Here is a 17,685-nt window from a genome sequence, read left to right on the forward strand (position 1 = left end):
TCGGGATGTACTGTATGGTGATTAACATAATATAATAAAATAAAATTAATTATAAAAAAAAATAAAAATAAAAGTAGGAGAAAAAAACATATTACCTATCAAGGAAAAAAAAGGTAAAACAGCATCAGATTTCTTGCTGGAAACAATGTAAGCAACCAGACGATTGTTATCTTTAAATACTCAAAGACCCCCCCCAAAAGTGTCAACCTAGAAATCTATACCCAGCACAACTATCTTTTTAAAAAAGGTGAAAGACAGACATACAAAGCTAGAATAATTCATTGCCAACAGATGTGCACTATGAGAATTTAAGGATAATCTTTGAGCAGAAGGAAAATAATACCAGATGGATATCTGGATCCACACAAAAAAGAAAGAGCACCAGAAATGGTAACTAAATGGGTATTATATATATATATATATGTATATATATACTTTTTATTACTTAAATCTCATTAAAAGATGAACATTTAAATAATAATAATGATTTATTGTGGGGTTTATGGCATTTGTAAAAATAAAATGCATGCTGCAATGATATAAAGGCCAGGAGGGGAACTATCGAAGCATATTAGTCTAAGATTCTTGTAGTGTGTATGAAGTGGCATAACATCACTAGAAGGTAGATTGTGATAAATTGAGGATATATACTACAAATCTTAGCACAACCATTAAAATAATGAAGAGTTATGGCTAGTAACCAAAGGAGATGAAATGGAATTATAAAAAAAAATACTAGTTTAATTCAAAAAAGGAAGGAAAAAAGGGACAAACCAAAAACTAATAGCAAGTGAATAGACTCAAATCTCTTTCAATAATCACATTAAATATTAATGGTCAAACCATTAATTAAAAAGCAGAAATTGTCAGCCTTGATTTTAAAAACTACTCAACTATATGTTGCCTACTAGAAAGTCACTATAAATATGGAGATCCTAATATATTTAAACAAAAGAATGGAAAAAGGTGTGTATGCTATACGAACAGTAGTCAAAAGGAAGTTGGAGTGACTGTATTAATATCAGCTACAACAGACTTCAGAGCAAGACCTATTACCAGAATCAGATAGTCATTTCAGATTAATAAAGAGGTCAGTTCATCAAGACGATATAAGAATCCCACAAGTTCTTGCACCTGATGGCAGCTCCGAAGCACATGTTGCAAACTGATGGAATGTCAAGGAGAAAGAGACAACTTCACTTGCAGAGTGAGTCGTAGTTCTTGAGTACAGCGAGGATAGCATAGCCTTAAACAACACTATCAACCAACTCTACCTGATTGACATTTATAGGGTACCCCACCCAGCAATAGCATGGTCTTCTCAAGAGCCCACATATATAACACTCCTTGTAACGATACCATTACTTATTAGTTACGTCATCTTAAGCAGATTATTTCACCTCATTGTGCTTTAATTTCTCTATTGGAGAGGGGGAAATAATAACAGATACCACACAGAGTTATTTTCAGGAGTGAAAATACAGAAAGACATGTGAGGCGTTTAGAACCCTGCCTGGCACGGAGTGCACGCTCCGTAGATGGTAGCCATCATCGTCAATATTCCAGCTACAACTCAATGTCCTTGCTTTCTCAGGATGTTTTCTGGGGATGACCAAGCTTGACAAACGTTAGAGTTATAATCATCACACCATCAGGGTTTTCTTGTTCTCCTCTGACTAAAAAACAGTCCCCAGGCATCCAAGGGGACCACTCTTTCCCATGAGCCTCCTGCAACTTCTTCAGTTAGAAGAACATGTGGCTGAGAAAAGAGGAGATGGGGGTGAGGATAGTGAGCCTGCAGTGGTACTTGGGGAAAGGGGAGCACGGGGGCGAGGTAAGACAACAGCAGTAAGGCTCGGCCTGGAGCAAGACCGCAAACTCTTGGGCTGACACAGGTCTGGGAAGGATAAGATCCTCCCTGGGCATGAGAGGTGAGCACTGATGCCTCCAAAGCTGCCACTTAGTCCTCCCCTCCTCCCACACTTAGCACCGGGCAAAGGGGCGAGAATATTTGGAGGCAGACATGAGGGTCCATGGTGGAAGGTGTTCTCCACCCTCCTCTGCTCTACTTAGGGGTGTGGCAAACCTAGGGCCACGTGTCCCCTCAGCACACATTCACAAAAGACAGGCTCCTACCAGCACAAGCCCAAAGCACAGAACTTTGTTGTAAATCTTGTCCCCAGGACGTTGCCAGGGCTTGTCATCGTTTACAGACTGTGGTGAAATGCAAGAGTCATGGTAGATTAGTGTCCTTCACCCAACTGAGATTGCCCCAAATGCCTGTCAGAGACCACACATCTGCAGAGCTGGAGTGACTCATAAAAGGACCATAACGGGGAAAAAGAAGGACCTGAGGGACCCCCTTGTAAAGGATGGCTTTCTATTTATAAAAGTGGTAGTCCACAGGTATCAGTCAGCAGGGGCCCTAGCACGGAGTTCTCCCTGATCACCTGAGGGAGGCAGAGGGAAAGGCAGACAATCACTTTGTGTGCTGGGATCCTGAGCCACAGGACTCTATCGTGAAAACCAATGCAATTCTGCGAAACAATATTCAGAGCTTTAGGGTTCAGAAAAGCCGTGGGGCCATTCTTTTCAGGATGTCCCAAACTTGATCACAAATGAAGGAGCAAGTGAACACTAAGAAAGCAAAATGCACTGATTTGTTTCCCAAACAAGAATATCATTTATTTGCCGAGCCAGGCTTGAAGGCAAATTATACTAAAAAAGAACTGGAAGAACAAAGTGCCGTTGGGCTAAGAGGTAAGCTTGCTCAATACACGGCTCTGTTCTTCAAGGACTGTGGATCGCCTGCTTGCTTGTTTGGGTTCTTGACATTTTTTTGCCTTGGATTATTTATTTTGAATGTTAATTGGTGGTGTTTCTCTCTGTGTGGGTTTTATATACTGTTCTATCAGCCTCCTGAAAAACACAGCGATCACGGAGAGGATTAAGAAAATAAGGCGCATTAACATAATGGACACAACCTGCACCGGGGCGGGCACCTCCTCTTTCAGGCGTCTCGCGGGCCCGCTGTCAATGCTCCCTCCATACCCCACGTCCTCGCAGAAAGGAGGGGCCCAACCATAGACACAGTGGCAGTTTTGGTTATTGTTGCAAACACCTCGGTGGTTGCACTTCTTCGGTAAACAGTCCAAGTTCAAGACGGAGATATGCACGCAAGTTCTGTTCACACAGAGCCGGTCAAAACCACAGGGGGTGCCATCACTTATGACACCTATGTCAGGTATTCCCATGGGTATCATGGATTTGTGGTAGCCTAGCCCCCAGCACAGGAGATTTTCCGCTCGCAGATGCGTAGAGATGATGGTCGTATGGTCTGGCAGTTCAGGGATGCTCTTGACGTTTATACACTGTAGCCGGCCACACACTGCATTTTCCCTGGTACAAGCTTTGTAGGTACGGACTCCTACAATACCACAGTTCCCATATTGATCACCCATTAAATTCACTGCGTGGTAGCACTGATCAGGAGCCTCCCTGGCGTCAGGTCCAAAAATGTTTTGGCACTGCGTATATCTGGAATGGCACCTCTTTTTGAAACAAAGGGAGTTACTCTTGCAAATGGTTCCATCATGCTTGTAAGCGTCATCCGGGCAGAAACTTGAGATTCCACTGCAGTACTCCGCAAGGTCACATTCGTTTTCTTCCTTTCGACACATGTACCCAAGTGGACGAAAGTGACAGTTATGACAGCAAAGCCCAGTGCTACAATTGGCACCTTGTGTGAGTTTACAATCCGGCTGGCAACACCTGTCTTTTTTACAGTCCTCTCTTGAACCACAATCACATTCTTCATTGCCTTCCACAATTTTGTTTCCACATCTCTCCACCACATAACCCAGTCCTGGGATATTATTTAGACATTCTGCTCCTGAATATACGTGATTAAAATATTCGATATAACTACAATTACTAAACCCGCTACTCCCAGTGCCCATGATACAAGTTTGCTTACCCCTACACTGACAATACATTGTATCATGTCTCATTCCCACACCATGGCCCAGTTCATGAGCAGACATTCTGCTGGCTTCAAGGATATTTAGATTTGTGTAACTACTTACTGATCCACTGTACTTCTCCATACATGCACCTCCAATATACGCCCATCCAAGACTATGAATAAAAGCACTTGTAATATACAAATGTGCCCAATCTGCTGAAATCCGAGCAGAAAGGGTTGTTGTACGATATTTTAAAAATGTGCTTAGAATTTCTTGTGAAGTCATTTGCTGAACATTTAATTTGTCGCCATGTGTCCATATTTCAACACCTTGTAAGTGTAGCCTCATATTGACATCTCTAAAGAAGGTGTCCATAATCCCAGTCAAAAGAATGGCATCCTGTATGAGTCGAGTAAGATTGGAATCCAAAAACAAAAATCTACTGTGATCAAAGACCAGGGCTAGTTCCATGTACTTCTGATGCTTATAGGATCCAGGATAGTCCCTAAGCCTCGCCATATCCTCACTCCGAGCCATCTGCTTTTCTAGTTCATCATTAGTTAAGCCACAGGTCTGATTCTGAAATTTGTCCTCTTTCTTCAGGAGATACATGACATGTTCAAAGCTGGAAGAGGCCTTGAGGGGCTCGATTTGATAACGTTCCTCATCAATTTTCAATATGCCTCGGAGACTCCCGGTGCATGTACTTAAAGTAGCTTCCGAATCCTGAGTTCCTTCAACCAAGCCTATGTAGTTGCAGTCCCTGGGTATGTAAGGGTGATCCTCCAGGAGTTTCTCCTGTTCTGTGAAGGAGAAAACCTTTAGATTTCGGGGCAATAGAAACCTCTTGGGCCAGAGGTGGAGGACATACTTCTTGTCTTTGACCTGCAGGAGGTAGGACACTTGCTGGACGGCACCCTGCTGCCCTCCCCGGAAGCTCAGCTTCTTGGGAATGATGATTTCATAGGACTCAAATCCCCACTCAGGGTGAAAAAGTAAATCCTCGCCAAGAGCGTCCACCAGGAGCGCCACCAGGACGAGCACGGGGAGAGAAAGGCCTTCGGGGATTAAGGTCCTTACTGACCTCATGGCCCAGATGGGTGGCCCTAGCGAGTCAATCCCAGCAGCTCCCCAGTGAGTCAGGTTCCAGGCGCGGCCGCTAGAGGCGCGGGAGCGCGAAGTGCGGAGCTCCTCGGGCAGGGTATGCAGGAACCCCCCAGCCTCCCGAGGCTCAGTCTAGGTGACATTCCCAGAACGAACCTAGTTCGTTTTCTGGGCGGTGCCGTTGGGCGCACGAGGGAGAACTGAGGGCAAGGTGCTCGAGAATAAAACAGGAAAGAAGGGCTCTTGGCACGAGGGATGGGGAAGGGCAGAGAGCAGCCTGGAGAAAGGAGAACGAATAGAGAAAAAGGAGGAACAATCGAGATCTCGTTCTAGGGTCACTACATCCTGGGCTGTTGAGTCTGTTTCTGTACTCCCTAGGACACACCTGATGTTTTCCATCGGTGGGAGTCAGATGCTTCCTAAGCACTGCGCGCGCCGCACGTCACACCTTTCCCAGCTTTCCGCTGGGCTCGCGTACCGCCAAGGGTAGCGGCCGCGCCGGAGAATATCAGCGAAGGGTCTAATCCCCACCCCTACCGGGGTCAGCGCCTGGCTTCCGGCAAGAGAAAGTTTCCAGCTCATTTTGCCAGGTGGCTCTTTCTGCTGTTTGTCCTTGGGTGCCAGGGACTAGCAGGATTTGGGGCGCGTGTGCAGCTGGGGGAGAATCTAGGAATAGGAATGCGCTTGTGAGAGCAGAAGCCCAGGAGTTCTCCGAGAAAGGCAAATCGGTGGTTACGTTTGTAGTATGAGTGGTGGGTGAGGGAGGAGACCACAAAGGGCCACGGATTAAAATTATTTTAAAACGACTGACAATAGCAAATTTTGATGAGGGTGTAGAATGATAACAACTCTTACACATTTCTGGAGGTAATTTAATAGGCTAAACCACGTTAGAAAGCTGTTCAGCAGTATCTCATATAGTTGAAAATATGCAGCCCCTGTGATCCAGCAGGTCCTCTCCTAGATATATACCCTACAGAAATGGGTGCATAAATTTACCAGGATACATGCAAGCAGCAACATTCTCCCAATTGGAAACAGTTCAGAATTCCATCAACAGTGACTGCCCAACAGAGATGACGTATGGGAGTTATTTATATGCACGATATGAATGAATATTACAAACAAAGAAAAACAAATAAACGTAAAGATCTACATCAAACAAAATTAAACTTTACTTTTAGGGATACATGCATTGTTGGTAAAATAAATCAAGGAAATAATTACCCGAACGGTGAGGGTGAGCCGTCAACCCTACTTCTAGGATGAGCAGAAGGGGCTGTAATCAGGAGTGGATGAGGGAGGGGCAGGGCATGGTGCACGTAGCTTCTAGAGTGCTGGAGGTGGTGGTGGTGTATGTCTTCACCACTGGGGTTTGCTGTACATATGTGTTAAACCATTCTTAATTTATGCTCATTTCTGTGTATATTTCACAATGAAAAAAATGTTTTAATAACCTAAAAATTTGTGTCTATTTTCTGAGATGAGACAAATTTGCTTTCATTAATCTTTAGGTTGACAGAGTAGCTTGGAGTCATAAAGATACTGTTGAAGGGATAGTGCCAGTAGATTAATCATGACTACTATTTTTTTAACTTACATCATAAAATTTTATAGCACCGATGTATTTGTCCCTTCCTGTCTTTTTTTTTTTTTAAGAATAGCTCCAAGTTTTTGAGGGGTCCATCATTCATTCATTATGTCCCTTTTGGAAAATGATTATTAAAAGAAAATTTTATAGATGAAGAGCTTCTGACTTGTTGATACTCAGATAAAACTAAGTACAACACAGAGCAATGTTTATTTCTCTGCAAAAGTTACCTTCTGTATCAGTCTCGGTTCAGTCAGGAGAGAAAATCCATATCATAGTTGAAGGGGGAAATGTAATATAGAGTATTATTAATTTGAACAGGGAATTGGAGGAGTAAGAGATTTGCTGGTAAACTGCAGAAAGAATTCTAAAGAATATTGGAATTGTGGATAGAATACTTAATACAGCAAATACGCAAGACTGTAATAAGATGTGGTATAATGTAAAAAATATATAAAATAAAATATAATACAATATATTATATAATGTAGTAGACCTACCAACCTGAGGGGTGAAATAGGCCATGCAGGAAAAGCTACCCTCCTTCTAGGGCTGAGATCAGATCTTGTTAGATGCCACAGCCTTGGATGCTGAATGGCAGAAAAGTCAGTGAGGCAGCACTCTGGTGGATCTTGCCATAATTCCAACCTCCAATGTGCTGGAGAGGCTGTTCACAGGAAGGCGTCTCACTGAGGCACTCTAGCGCACTGGGGAAAGTTGTTCAGAACAACATCTCACCGGGGACCTCGAATACATTCTGCTATAAAACCCCCCGGGGAAAGGGACTGCCTGGCATTGCAATGGCTGCTGGCTGTCTCTGGCTGCCATACACTGCAGACGCTGGGTGCTGGAGAAGCTGCCAGCCCTTAGGAGCCTGGCACTTGGGAAGCTCCTTACACTGCAGGGGAAGTCTAACTAGCGAGTCCCTGGAACTCAGAAGGAAAACCTCTTACTTCTACAAGATCTCTCTAGCACCCTCTACTGATAAAGCTTAACATAGTGCCAGCTAGCAAAGCAAACATATTTAAAGGTCTCATACGCATTTTTACAGAGCAGGTAGAAGGGATGATTTCAGAGATAAGAGGCAATGAACTGATAATCAACACAGTCTGCCCTGAGGAATTAGACCTGCCAGTCAGGAGAGGAACGATTACAGAATTCTAGTTAGCTCTCTCTTGGCTCTCACACAGATATTTGAGGCTGGGACAAGGAACAAGGACTATGTGAATTCAGGATGATTCTTCCTGAGGCACAGAAGGAATGGCTGAATACATTTTTTTCTTTCCAGTGTTCTCCATTAGGTCAGCAGAGGCCCCTAAATCCATAGCTCCCAACATCCCAGTTTTTCTCAGCTGACATGGGTTGGTAGACTCCTGTATCCGACATCCAGAATACATGTGATTTCTTTCACCATTCGGTTGAGTCAATAATCACTAACAGGAAAGATTCTGTTGAAAACAAAACAGAACAAAACAACTCTCTCCTGTCCTCTTTAATGGCAACAGCTTCTTGTTTCTTGGACTTTTTATGAAATGGTCTGTAAGCAATGACTTTCCATTTCTCCTGGCCAGAACTAGGACTTCCAGACCAAGTTGGATAGAACATGTGAGAGGGGCATCTGCATTATACTTGACTTCAAAGGAAATAAATCTGTAAGTTCATCATTAGAACTTGAATTTCTTTCCCTAAGTCTTAGCAATTAGCGTTTCAAAAGTAGTGGTGCTGAGTCACAGGGGTGGCTCTGCCTTTGGCTCAAGTCATGATCCCAGGATCCTGCAATGGAGCCCTTATGTCCTTATGTCGGGCTCGAGGAGAGCCTGCTTCTCCCTCTCTACCCCTACTCCCCTGCTTTGCTTTCTCTCTCTCTCTCTCTTTCAAATAAAGTCTTAAAAAAATAAATGATAAAATAAATTTTTAAAAAGTAGAGCTATTATTTGATAAGTATTTTGCCCTATTTCTAAATATTTTCTAACTTATATTTGTATTGATAACTGATTTATAAGTTTTATAATTCTTCATACACATAAGGCTGTTGGTTACATTTTAGTTCTGTTTCTAGTTTCTATGTTCAGAGGTACCTGTCTATATAATACTGATTCTCTGGAACTCAGATTTTAGCATGGTTTCATCTACGTGCACATTTTGTGAAGGTTTCAGGTAGTCTTAAAATGGATTCATGAGCACTCACTGTCACAGTCAGTGCTCTGTGTATAACAGGGTGTGAAAATGGGATTCTTTCTGGGTTGGAGTTTCAGTACAGACCTCTGTTGATGTCTGTCCGTCAAAGGCCACCAGAAGCACCCCAGCTAACCAAACAAAGATGGAGTTACTGCTGCTCTTTGCTGCAGGGAAAACTGCACAGAGGGGGGAGATGTGGGCATGTGGAAGTGGGTGTTGGGCAGGGCTTAAACTGCACTCGTGTTGGGTGATATTGAGATGGGTTCAACGTCTTGAGTATCTTAGTGAATTTTATTCAGGTGGCAGGTGTGATCAGATATATGTATGATTTTTATCCAGCAGGTGGGAAGAATAGAGCAGAGTTAAAGCTGTAATTGTGAAGGAGGTGACAGCCACTCAAGTTGTCAGGAGTAGGTATATTTGGTAGTATTTGCAGTTAGTAATTTTTTAAAGGTTATTGGTATGTGTGTTTGCTATTATAAATGTGATCTTCTCTTCAAATACATCCCCCAATTGGTTTTTGTTTGTAACAGAGGTTTCTGTATGAATTAATTTTACATCATTTGATTCACTGAATTTCTAATGGTTAAGCATTTCAGTAAGTTTTCTTGGGTTGTCTTATTAACCTCAGATGTAGACAGCTTCTCTTCCTCCTTTCCAATTCTTATATGCAAAGCCCTATAATAAACACAGCAACACAGATTCTGATATTGGTGTCCATCCTCTGCCAAGTCCATGTTCTTAAACCTTTTCTAAGAGTACAGAGAAAGTGGACACGGAAGAGAGGAAGTGGAGAGAAATAGAGAAACATGAGACAATTCCATGACAGAGAAACGGGAGCTGGGTCCCCGTAGCCCATACTTGGTTGACCCAAAGTTTCTGTAATAGGCATACGAAGCAGGGGATAATCTGAAGGGAAGTTCTTGCAAATCCCAGCCAGATTACAGAACCTAGACTCAACCCCAAACATATTTGTACTGAGGCAGACAAGCGCCACTGGGTAGTAGCAAATAGTAGCCAGGACCCAGCCAGAGACAGATTATCCAGCTGGCCTCCAGAACTCCCACCCAGCTAGCCAACAGCTGGCTCACCTCACTCACATAACCAAGTTGGCAATTATGCAATCCCACATTTTATACAGTTGCATTGAAAATATATTTCTTTCATGGATTAGCTATTGCAAATAACAATGTTTTTAAGAATAAAATAATCCCCACAAACCAAATTTATGAAATCAAGTGACTGGTAAAGGAAAGAGGGAGGAAGAAAGGGAGGGAAATGGAACGAGAGGGAAATACTGGAGTCTTCATTATATGTATATCATTGTTAAACATCTGAAACAAATATGATAATTAGCATTTTACGATGTAAAATATATAATTACATATTATAACTTTTATTCTAGGTGTTTATACATTTCTGTCAGTTATTATATATATGTTTTATTGAAGTCCAATTTACCTGAGTAAAATGCACAAATCCTAAGTGTACTTTCTACAAAACTGTACGTATGTATACATTTATGCAATCACCATCCAGGTCAAGATATTTTTAGACTCCAGCAAAATTTTTCTTGCCCTCTCCTCAGTCAAGACCCTTCTCCCAGAAGAATATCCAGTATTCCGATCCTTATTTGCCATTAGTTTCTTTTTCTTGAATGTATATAATGGAATCATACCTAATGTATTCTTCTGTGTCTGACTTAATTTGCTCAACATTACGTCAATGACAATTCTTCATATGGTTGCGTGTTTTCTTTTTCATTTCTGTGTAGTATTCCACCGAGAGGAGGTAGCATAATCTGTCCCTCCTACTGCTGGTTGTCTTCATGTTGAGTACTCCAAGCCAAAGTGGTGAAGAAACACACTAGGAGATTAGGAAAAGAAGTTGAGTCAGGATTATCAATACATAATTCTTTTTACTTTGTGTTTCCTGCTTTGACACATCAATGACAGGCTGCCAGTAGAACTTTCTTAGAAATGTGCTGTCAGGAGAATGTTTTGCATAAGGATAGGTTTGCATCCGCAGGTCCACTCTCTTCCTTTCTCCACCAAGCTCTCCACCCCCAGGAAGCTGACACGTATCAATGGATTGAATTCCACAGGCTCCTGTGTTTCCAGACTTCCCTTCATCTTCAGCAGATAGAAAGTCTGGGTGGGAGTTGGGTGGGGAATGAGATCAGAGTTCTCATTCCCTGGCTTCCTCCCCGTGAAGGGGCCTGGGATTCACCCCTGACAGAAGTCTCAGCTCTTCGTGAGGTAACTTTGTCCACAGATCTCTCTCCAGGTTCTAGTAACCTCTCCCGGCCTCCTCCCTTTGGACCCAGTAGTGGTACCTCTGCTGTGCTAGCCAGCACTTTCTGCACCGCCGCCAAGAGTTCCCCTGCAGCTCACCCATGCACGCTTCCTAAGTAGTCCTCTTGTATCCCGACTGGAGTTGGCCCACACTTGGCAGGCAGGACGTGACTGCTGTAAATGTCTTTGTGTTTTGCTAAGCCAAAAGTCAAAAGAAGAGCTGTATTTTCTGTTTCACACACACTCACACACCTACACCTCCTCACCTACTCACACACTTCACATACACCCTCTCTCTTCAGGGCTTTTGCAAGCACCTGATTCTCATTTCATCTTCAAAGCACTGTCAGGCAGATGAGGAGATGAAGGCTGAGGACACGCACAGCCGGCTCAGAGCGGTATTTACTGGGAGAGGTTGCAGAAGCAGAGGCAGTGAGCAAGCTCAGTTCCCCCACTGCCCATCACATCTTGGACTGTGTGCAGGCATTAAGGGTGGTTGCTGTATCCATCGTGTTTGGAAAGAAGACCTCAGCCGCCTCTCCTTGGGCTGCAAGACTGAGGGAAGCAGCAGTCCCTCCCCGGCACGACTGTAGCCTGGTGTCCAAGCCTACTGTTCCAGCTGTGTGATGGGGTAGCCCTTGGCCTCCAGCCCTGCCCTCCCTCCTTAGATTTCACGGTTGGGAGAGGCCTGGATCCTTCCGCCACAATCGAGGGCTCGGTTTGTAGGCTTGCAATTGCCACAGGTAGGACATGGCAAGCAAGCTAGCAGCCTGCAGCTCAGATCCATGAAAGCAGTTTCCGGCAAGTCTTAGTTCCTAAATTGTCTGAGGAGACAAGTCCAGCTCTGAGATACCAGCCTCCAGAGGACCGGACTTGGGCAAACCATTCCTTAGCTCTCAAATTCATTTTCCTTTTACGCCATTACAAAACCTAACATGAAGACTTAAATGTGTTTTATATGAACATACAATGCTCTCAGGATCACCAATATGTTCTAAAACCTAACCCAGTTGTTAAAACCTATTTGTGCAGATCTTGAATAATGCTTCAACTTTTTAATTGAAGCATATCGTAGTATTTCCAGTCATTTAAACAAATACTTCTACCATTTAAAATTACATATGTGTGGTTCAGAAGTTTCTGCAAAGCTAACAGAATATGGAAATAAACTCAATACTAAAGTTGATACAAGACGGTTAATGCCATAAATATCACCAATGTCAAATATTTGTGTTCAATTGTCTCCCTGATTGACTTTTACAAGTAAATGTATAAAGGAACTTGGTAACCTATTTATATGCAAAATACTATTTTAAAGAATTGTATATACTAAGTTCTATAAAAATTTACTTTGAGGAATAATATTGCAAGCTAACAGCTTAGGTAACAGCACCATCAGTATTAGTTATACCCCACTTGTCAATTTTGGCAATTCAATTTAGCAAACACTCTCCATCTCCACTGGAAGGCACCCTGTCCTGAGCAAGTGTGTTATTTGTCACCAACTAGCGCACAGAAAAGTGACTGTCTTGTGATGCTTCCTGTTTGACAGAAGTTTTTTCCTCAAAAGCATTTCTTTGCAATCACTGGAGAAAGAAAAAAAGATACCTAGTGCTGGGCTTTGTGGGACTCAGAATGAAAAGAAAATTATCTCTCTCAGCAAATTCTCACATCATCAGGTATATCATTGCAAGACCAGGGACACAGGAATGGAAAATAAAAACTGCAATGCCACAGAGCTTGACATGTAATCTTTTTTATTTTGTGATAAAAATGCTTTCATATAAATTTCATCTTAACTACTTTAGAATGAAACTTTGAAAAGTAAAAACATTGTGCATTTTCCTTACTATGTCATAGTTAGGAACATGCAGTCATTTTTCTTGGTTACTGGGTTTCTCATACAAACAGATATATCACTTTTAAGAGAAATGTACACAAGGAAGGAGTCATAGTACCAAATGATTACAAGTGGGAGCGTCAGGTCATATAATCGTGTCCTCTCAAATAGGCATCATACATTCAATGTGTTGGTTAAAACCAAAATCTCCAAACTGCCTGCCAACAAAACGTTATACCTTTGGTTCTTTCTATGCAAGAATTGTGTACCAGCAAATGTAATAAGATGGTATAATGGGCTTGAACATTATGGCTGATTGCTTACATCAAAGTCTTTCACTCTCTTTCCCTTACACCTTTCCCTCCCTCACCATCATGTAAGTCAGAAAATGATGCTTAACACAAAACAGAAGAAACAAACAGAAAAATCTATCCCCAAAGGTGGACAGAAAAGGACTCAAAGGAAGAATTTATAAAAATAAAAATAAACCAAAAATGGGGGGCAGTGACCTATACATGGCATAAAAGATATGTTCTATAAAAACTTAGTCTCTAATTCAGAAAGTGATTCTCCATCTCACCTTCTCTTTTATTAGGCACTATACAACTCAAGGGTTCTTAAAATCTAAGGGATTGATAAATGGTTGAAAGGCAGTGTCTTCCTCTTCATCACTGAAGCCTGTTGTCTGTAATGGCAGCTTTCACAGTCCCTTCCCTCAAACCCAAAGGATCCCAAGAAGGAGAAACAAGTTAGACCTACACTGTGGTTGGGGAGGGAGGAGGTTATAGAGGAGACAAGCTGTTGAGTCAGAGGCTGATACTTTCAGGAAGTGGGGATGAGACAGGATGACAGAGAGGGCAGATGTGGTGGCGTCCATAGTGGTCCATGAGGTTCTCCCCATCTGTGAAATAACAATGGGTCCAAGGTAGAGAGTCACCATTCAGAAGATAAAATGTCACATGCTACAAAAGGGCTGGCAGAGCTGCACATGACAGAATAAGATACAGAATCAACAGTCTGCTTATATTGGGGCAGAACTAATTATTTTTGTTGGTTCAATGAACTTGGGCAGGACTGAAAAAAAAAAACAACACCCAAAACATTTGCAGACTGCAAGTTAACAGACACAGAGGGGTTCCATATGGGGCCACAGACAGATAAATCAGGTTAAGTGGGATGCTCTGCTGAGCATTCCTAGCGAAGGCAGGAATGAAGACTGTCACCCAAACCGAAACAGAGTAGGAAATTCGCCTATCAATACCTACCAAATGGCCCAGCAAAACTGACTTCCCAGGTGTCATGACATCACAGCACCAGGTACAGATGACAGTGTGGTCACAGGACCAACTATTAGCTGACTCAGGGAGAAGAGGAAGAAAACTATTTTCCTATTTCCAGTATTGAATAGAATGCTTCTGCCCTTGACAGAGGGTCACAGAAGGTGCCAAGACCACAAATATAGAGAGCAGACTCAAGTATAACATAATCACAATCTGAGCATGAGCATGACAAAGAGTAAGTCTTTCATTATCCATCATCATCTAGAAGGTGACTCTAGGAAAGGAAAATGTCCCCATAAGTTTCTATGTTAGTTGCCTAAAAGGGAATGTCATGACTGCCATGAAGGAAAAGGAATGGTAGCAAAAACATAGCAAAGGCTGCCTCATGGTTCCAACTTCCTTACAGGGCTGGCTTGGACCCTAGAAAACTAGGCCGGCTTTCTGCTTCCTGTCCTTGAACAGAGAAAATTCCTGTGTTCAGCGAGAACCTATTTGGGTGCACTGAAAACTCAGAGCACATGGTGTGGAGGGAAGACTGGTGAGCAGGGGTGTGGTCAGAAACGGACTCAAGGGATGGAGACTGCAACCCCCCCCCACAAAAGGAACGCAGCTGTTATGGGGTCCCTTGAGCCGAGCAGAGTTCAGTTCTCTGTGGCAAGGGAGCATCATTTGAGATACACTTTCTTCTATGGAGATATCTGGGAGGAGGGGCTCAACAGCTAAGGCTAGCTTCCCCTGCTGGAAGGGTGAGTGAAGCGGGCCAGGGGTTCTGAGATCTGGGAACAAATTTGTTTCGCAGGGGCCATCAGTGGAATGCTGGGCAGGAAGGAAAGGGACTTGACAGTGGGTAACCGCTTCTCACATGAGTTAGCTTATCTCTTAGTCATTCCAACACTTCAAATCTTTTTTTTTTTTTTTTAAGGGGGTCATAGTACCTGCACTGCCAACAATAAAACTTCACACTTACTAGGCCCACAAATGGAGAAACACCCAATTCTCATCCTTCTTCCTGGTAAGGTTTATCTAAAACCCTACATGCAAGCAAGAGAATTAAGGTGCAGTCTCTTGAAAGGGTCTTCTATCCCCCAGAATAGGTTAAAAGAAAACTTTCTTGCTCCCCTTCCTCTTGTAGGAATAATATGTAGGAGAATGCAATAGATCCGTCTTCTAAAGAAACATACTTGAAAGATGTATGCTGAGAACCATAACCAAAGCAAACCCTGTGATACTCCTGGGGACACTGGGAAAAGAGGAAAAAGGAGGCTGAAGTTGCTTTATAGAGCAGGAATGATTAAAAGTACAAAGGTCTTGCCCTCAAACATGGTGGGGGCAGGGGTGCACAACCACAGAGAGGTGCAAAAACTAAAGCACCACATGAAGTCAAAAGAATTTCCTAGGAAGATAAGATGAAACAGGTCAATGTAGGCAGAATTCCAGGGTACAATTTCCAACAGGGCCGTACTGTAGAATCTTCCCATGGATATGGCAGAAGCCCCCAGGGCTTAAAATGCAGTCCAAGCTGCAAGAATGTCTGGGCTATGACAGGCATCCATTCTTTTCTCCAAATAGAAAAGAGTAAACATGGTCCCAAGTCTTATACTCGTTTTGCATTTCCACAAACTTGGCTTGATGGGTAAGAGATTAAAAGGAGCCATGTTCCCCAACCCCAATTCCTGCAGATACCCAGTGAAGCTGACAAAATTGCTTCCCTTGCATTATCTAAAAGATAAAAGCATCTTCTTTCTCCTGCCTCCAGAAGCTGGTTCCAGAGATTTCTTCATTTCTCTCCCGGATGACCTTCATTTGTTCCTCAGCAGCATTTACAATAGCCAGTTCTGTCCCTACACTGGAGGCACTCTTTCATGCATAAACCTGCATGTTGCTGCGTGGTGGCTCAGACATGTGTGCTCCAGGTCCCCGCTGACCTCCTCCAGCACCCCCAGGGGTAGGGCTGGTGGTCACATCTGACCAGTCAGAAGCAGAGTGGGGTGATGAACTTGACCACTGGTCAGGAGACTCTGGGGATGGTGTCAGGTAGGGATGTTCACCCTGCAGGTGACCACTGTGACTGGGTGTTCGCTCAGCAGCATTTGAGGAAGCATAACTATGCTGTGAAGGTGGTGTAGGGTACTTGCCCACAGAGGCTGGAAAAGGATGATAGGCAGGGAGAATGGTCTGAGCAACCTGCCCATCCTGCTGGGGCATCATGGAAGTGGGGAAAGCCATATTGGGCAAACGAGCCATTTCTGGAATCTGGTACATGGTGGGCACGGGGCCTGCAACAGGAGGAGGGCAGCTGGACTGAGGCTGGGGAGTCCCAGCCGGTTGGGCAATATTGCCTTTGGGGATTAGCTGGAAAGTCACAATGGGGGGCAACGGCTCCCGAGGGGTAGTTATGTGCTTCCCTTCAGGTGGCCTGCTCTGGGGAGCTATGCCAGGGTGCGTGCCCTCAGCTGGAGCCAGAACCATACCAAACATCTCATTGTACTGGGTCTCATTCATCTCCATGCGGTTCATCCAATCTGCCGGAACAGTGACAGGATGGAGCCTACTCAAGCTCCCCGCACTGCTACTGCCTGGGGGGACAATGTGGTGGTGGGACAGCAGCTGGCTCACTGAGGGAAGCACAGTGCTGGCCCCATGAGCCAAAGGCTGCATTTCATGCAGGTTAGAGAAAGACAGTGCATGCTGGGCATGGACTGGGGCAGGGGGGGCAGCAGTGGCCAACATAGGGTTGGGCGAGGCCTGTAAGATTCCAGGGGATGTAATCATTGGAGAGGATGTGGTGTCAGAAACATATGTGTGAGGAGATTCTAAGGAATCAACGGGGGATAAAGTCACTGAGCTCTCAGACAGCTGACCCTTGTCACTCAGAGACTTCTTCCTCCTACTACCCTTGGCATCCTTGGCCTCCTTGGCAAGGTTAGGGAGGCTAGTGGGCATGGTACTCTTGGTATTGGGCCGTCTAGGCTTCTTGCCCATTGGGGTATGCTTTAAGCTGAGGAAAGATCTGTTGGGCCCACAGATCACAGGTGAGAGGGCAGAAGTCAGCACAGTGCCTGGAGGGCTCGGTGTCACATTGTACTCATCCAGGAGGCGCACAATGTCATGGTGCATGCGGTCTCGAGCCACATCCCGGGGAAGACGATCCATGTGGTCTGTGATGTCCCGATTGGCAAAATGGTCTAACAGGATCTTGGCTGCTTCATAGCTTCCCTCCCGGGCAGCAAGAAACAGAGGTGTCTCTTCCTACAGAAAAGGCCCACAGAGCTCATTAAAATTAGCAACACTCTTGAGAATATGCTAGTGTTTCTCGAACTTTTTGTTATTATCAACCCCATAGACATTTTTTTTCTAACTGACTCACTATATGAAATTTTAATACCACAGATAAAATGTCTATCTGCCTGTGTACTGACTGGATATCTGTGGC

General features: G+C 43.8%; 3 protein-coding genes across 3 annotated transcripts in view; all 3 read right to left on the reverse strand.

The window, feature by feature from the left end:
• The window catches only part of REG4 (regenerating family member 4), a 65,713-nt gene extending 52,960 nt beyond the window's left edge, over window positions 1-12,753 (reverse strand). The window contains exon 1 of the mRNA XM_002928393.4: window positions 10,517-12,753. The gene's annotated coding sequence lies outside the window, so the exon portion shown is untranslated. The remainder of the gene's footprint in view (window positions 1-10,516) is intronic.
• Window positions 2,477-5,888, reverse strand: ADAM30 (ADAM metallopeptidase domain 30). Its single transcript, XM_002928400.4, has one exon. The coding sequence runs from the start codon at window positions 5,052-5,054 to the stop codon at window positions 2,850-2,852; it is 2,205 nt and encodes a 734-aa protein (XP_002928446.1). The 5' UTR covers window positions 5,055-5,888; the 3' UTR covers window positions 2,477-2,849.
• Window positions 12,754-14,797: 2,044 nt separating the features above from the next.
• Window positions 14,798-17,685, reverse strand: part of NOTCH2 (notch receptor 2) — a 168,785-nt gene continuing 165,897 nt past the window's right edge. Inside the window, exon 34 of the mRNA XM_034654188.1 lies at window positions 14,798-17,501. Within this exon, the coding sequence (XP_034510079.1) occupies window positions 16,113-17,501 (1,389 nt within the window). The 3' untranslated portion in view covers window positions 14,798-16,112. The remainder of the gene's footprint in view (window positions 17,502-17,685) is intronic.

The sequence above is a fragment of the Ailuropoda melanoleuca genome, chromosome 2 (genome assembly GCF_002007445.2).
Source record: "Ailuropoda melanoleuca isolate Jingjing chromosome 2, ASM200744v2, whole genome shotgun sequence".
Lineage (NCBI taxonomy): Eukaryota > Metazoa > Chordata > Mammalia > Carnivora > Ursidae > Ailuropoda > Ailuropoda melanoleuca.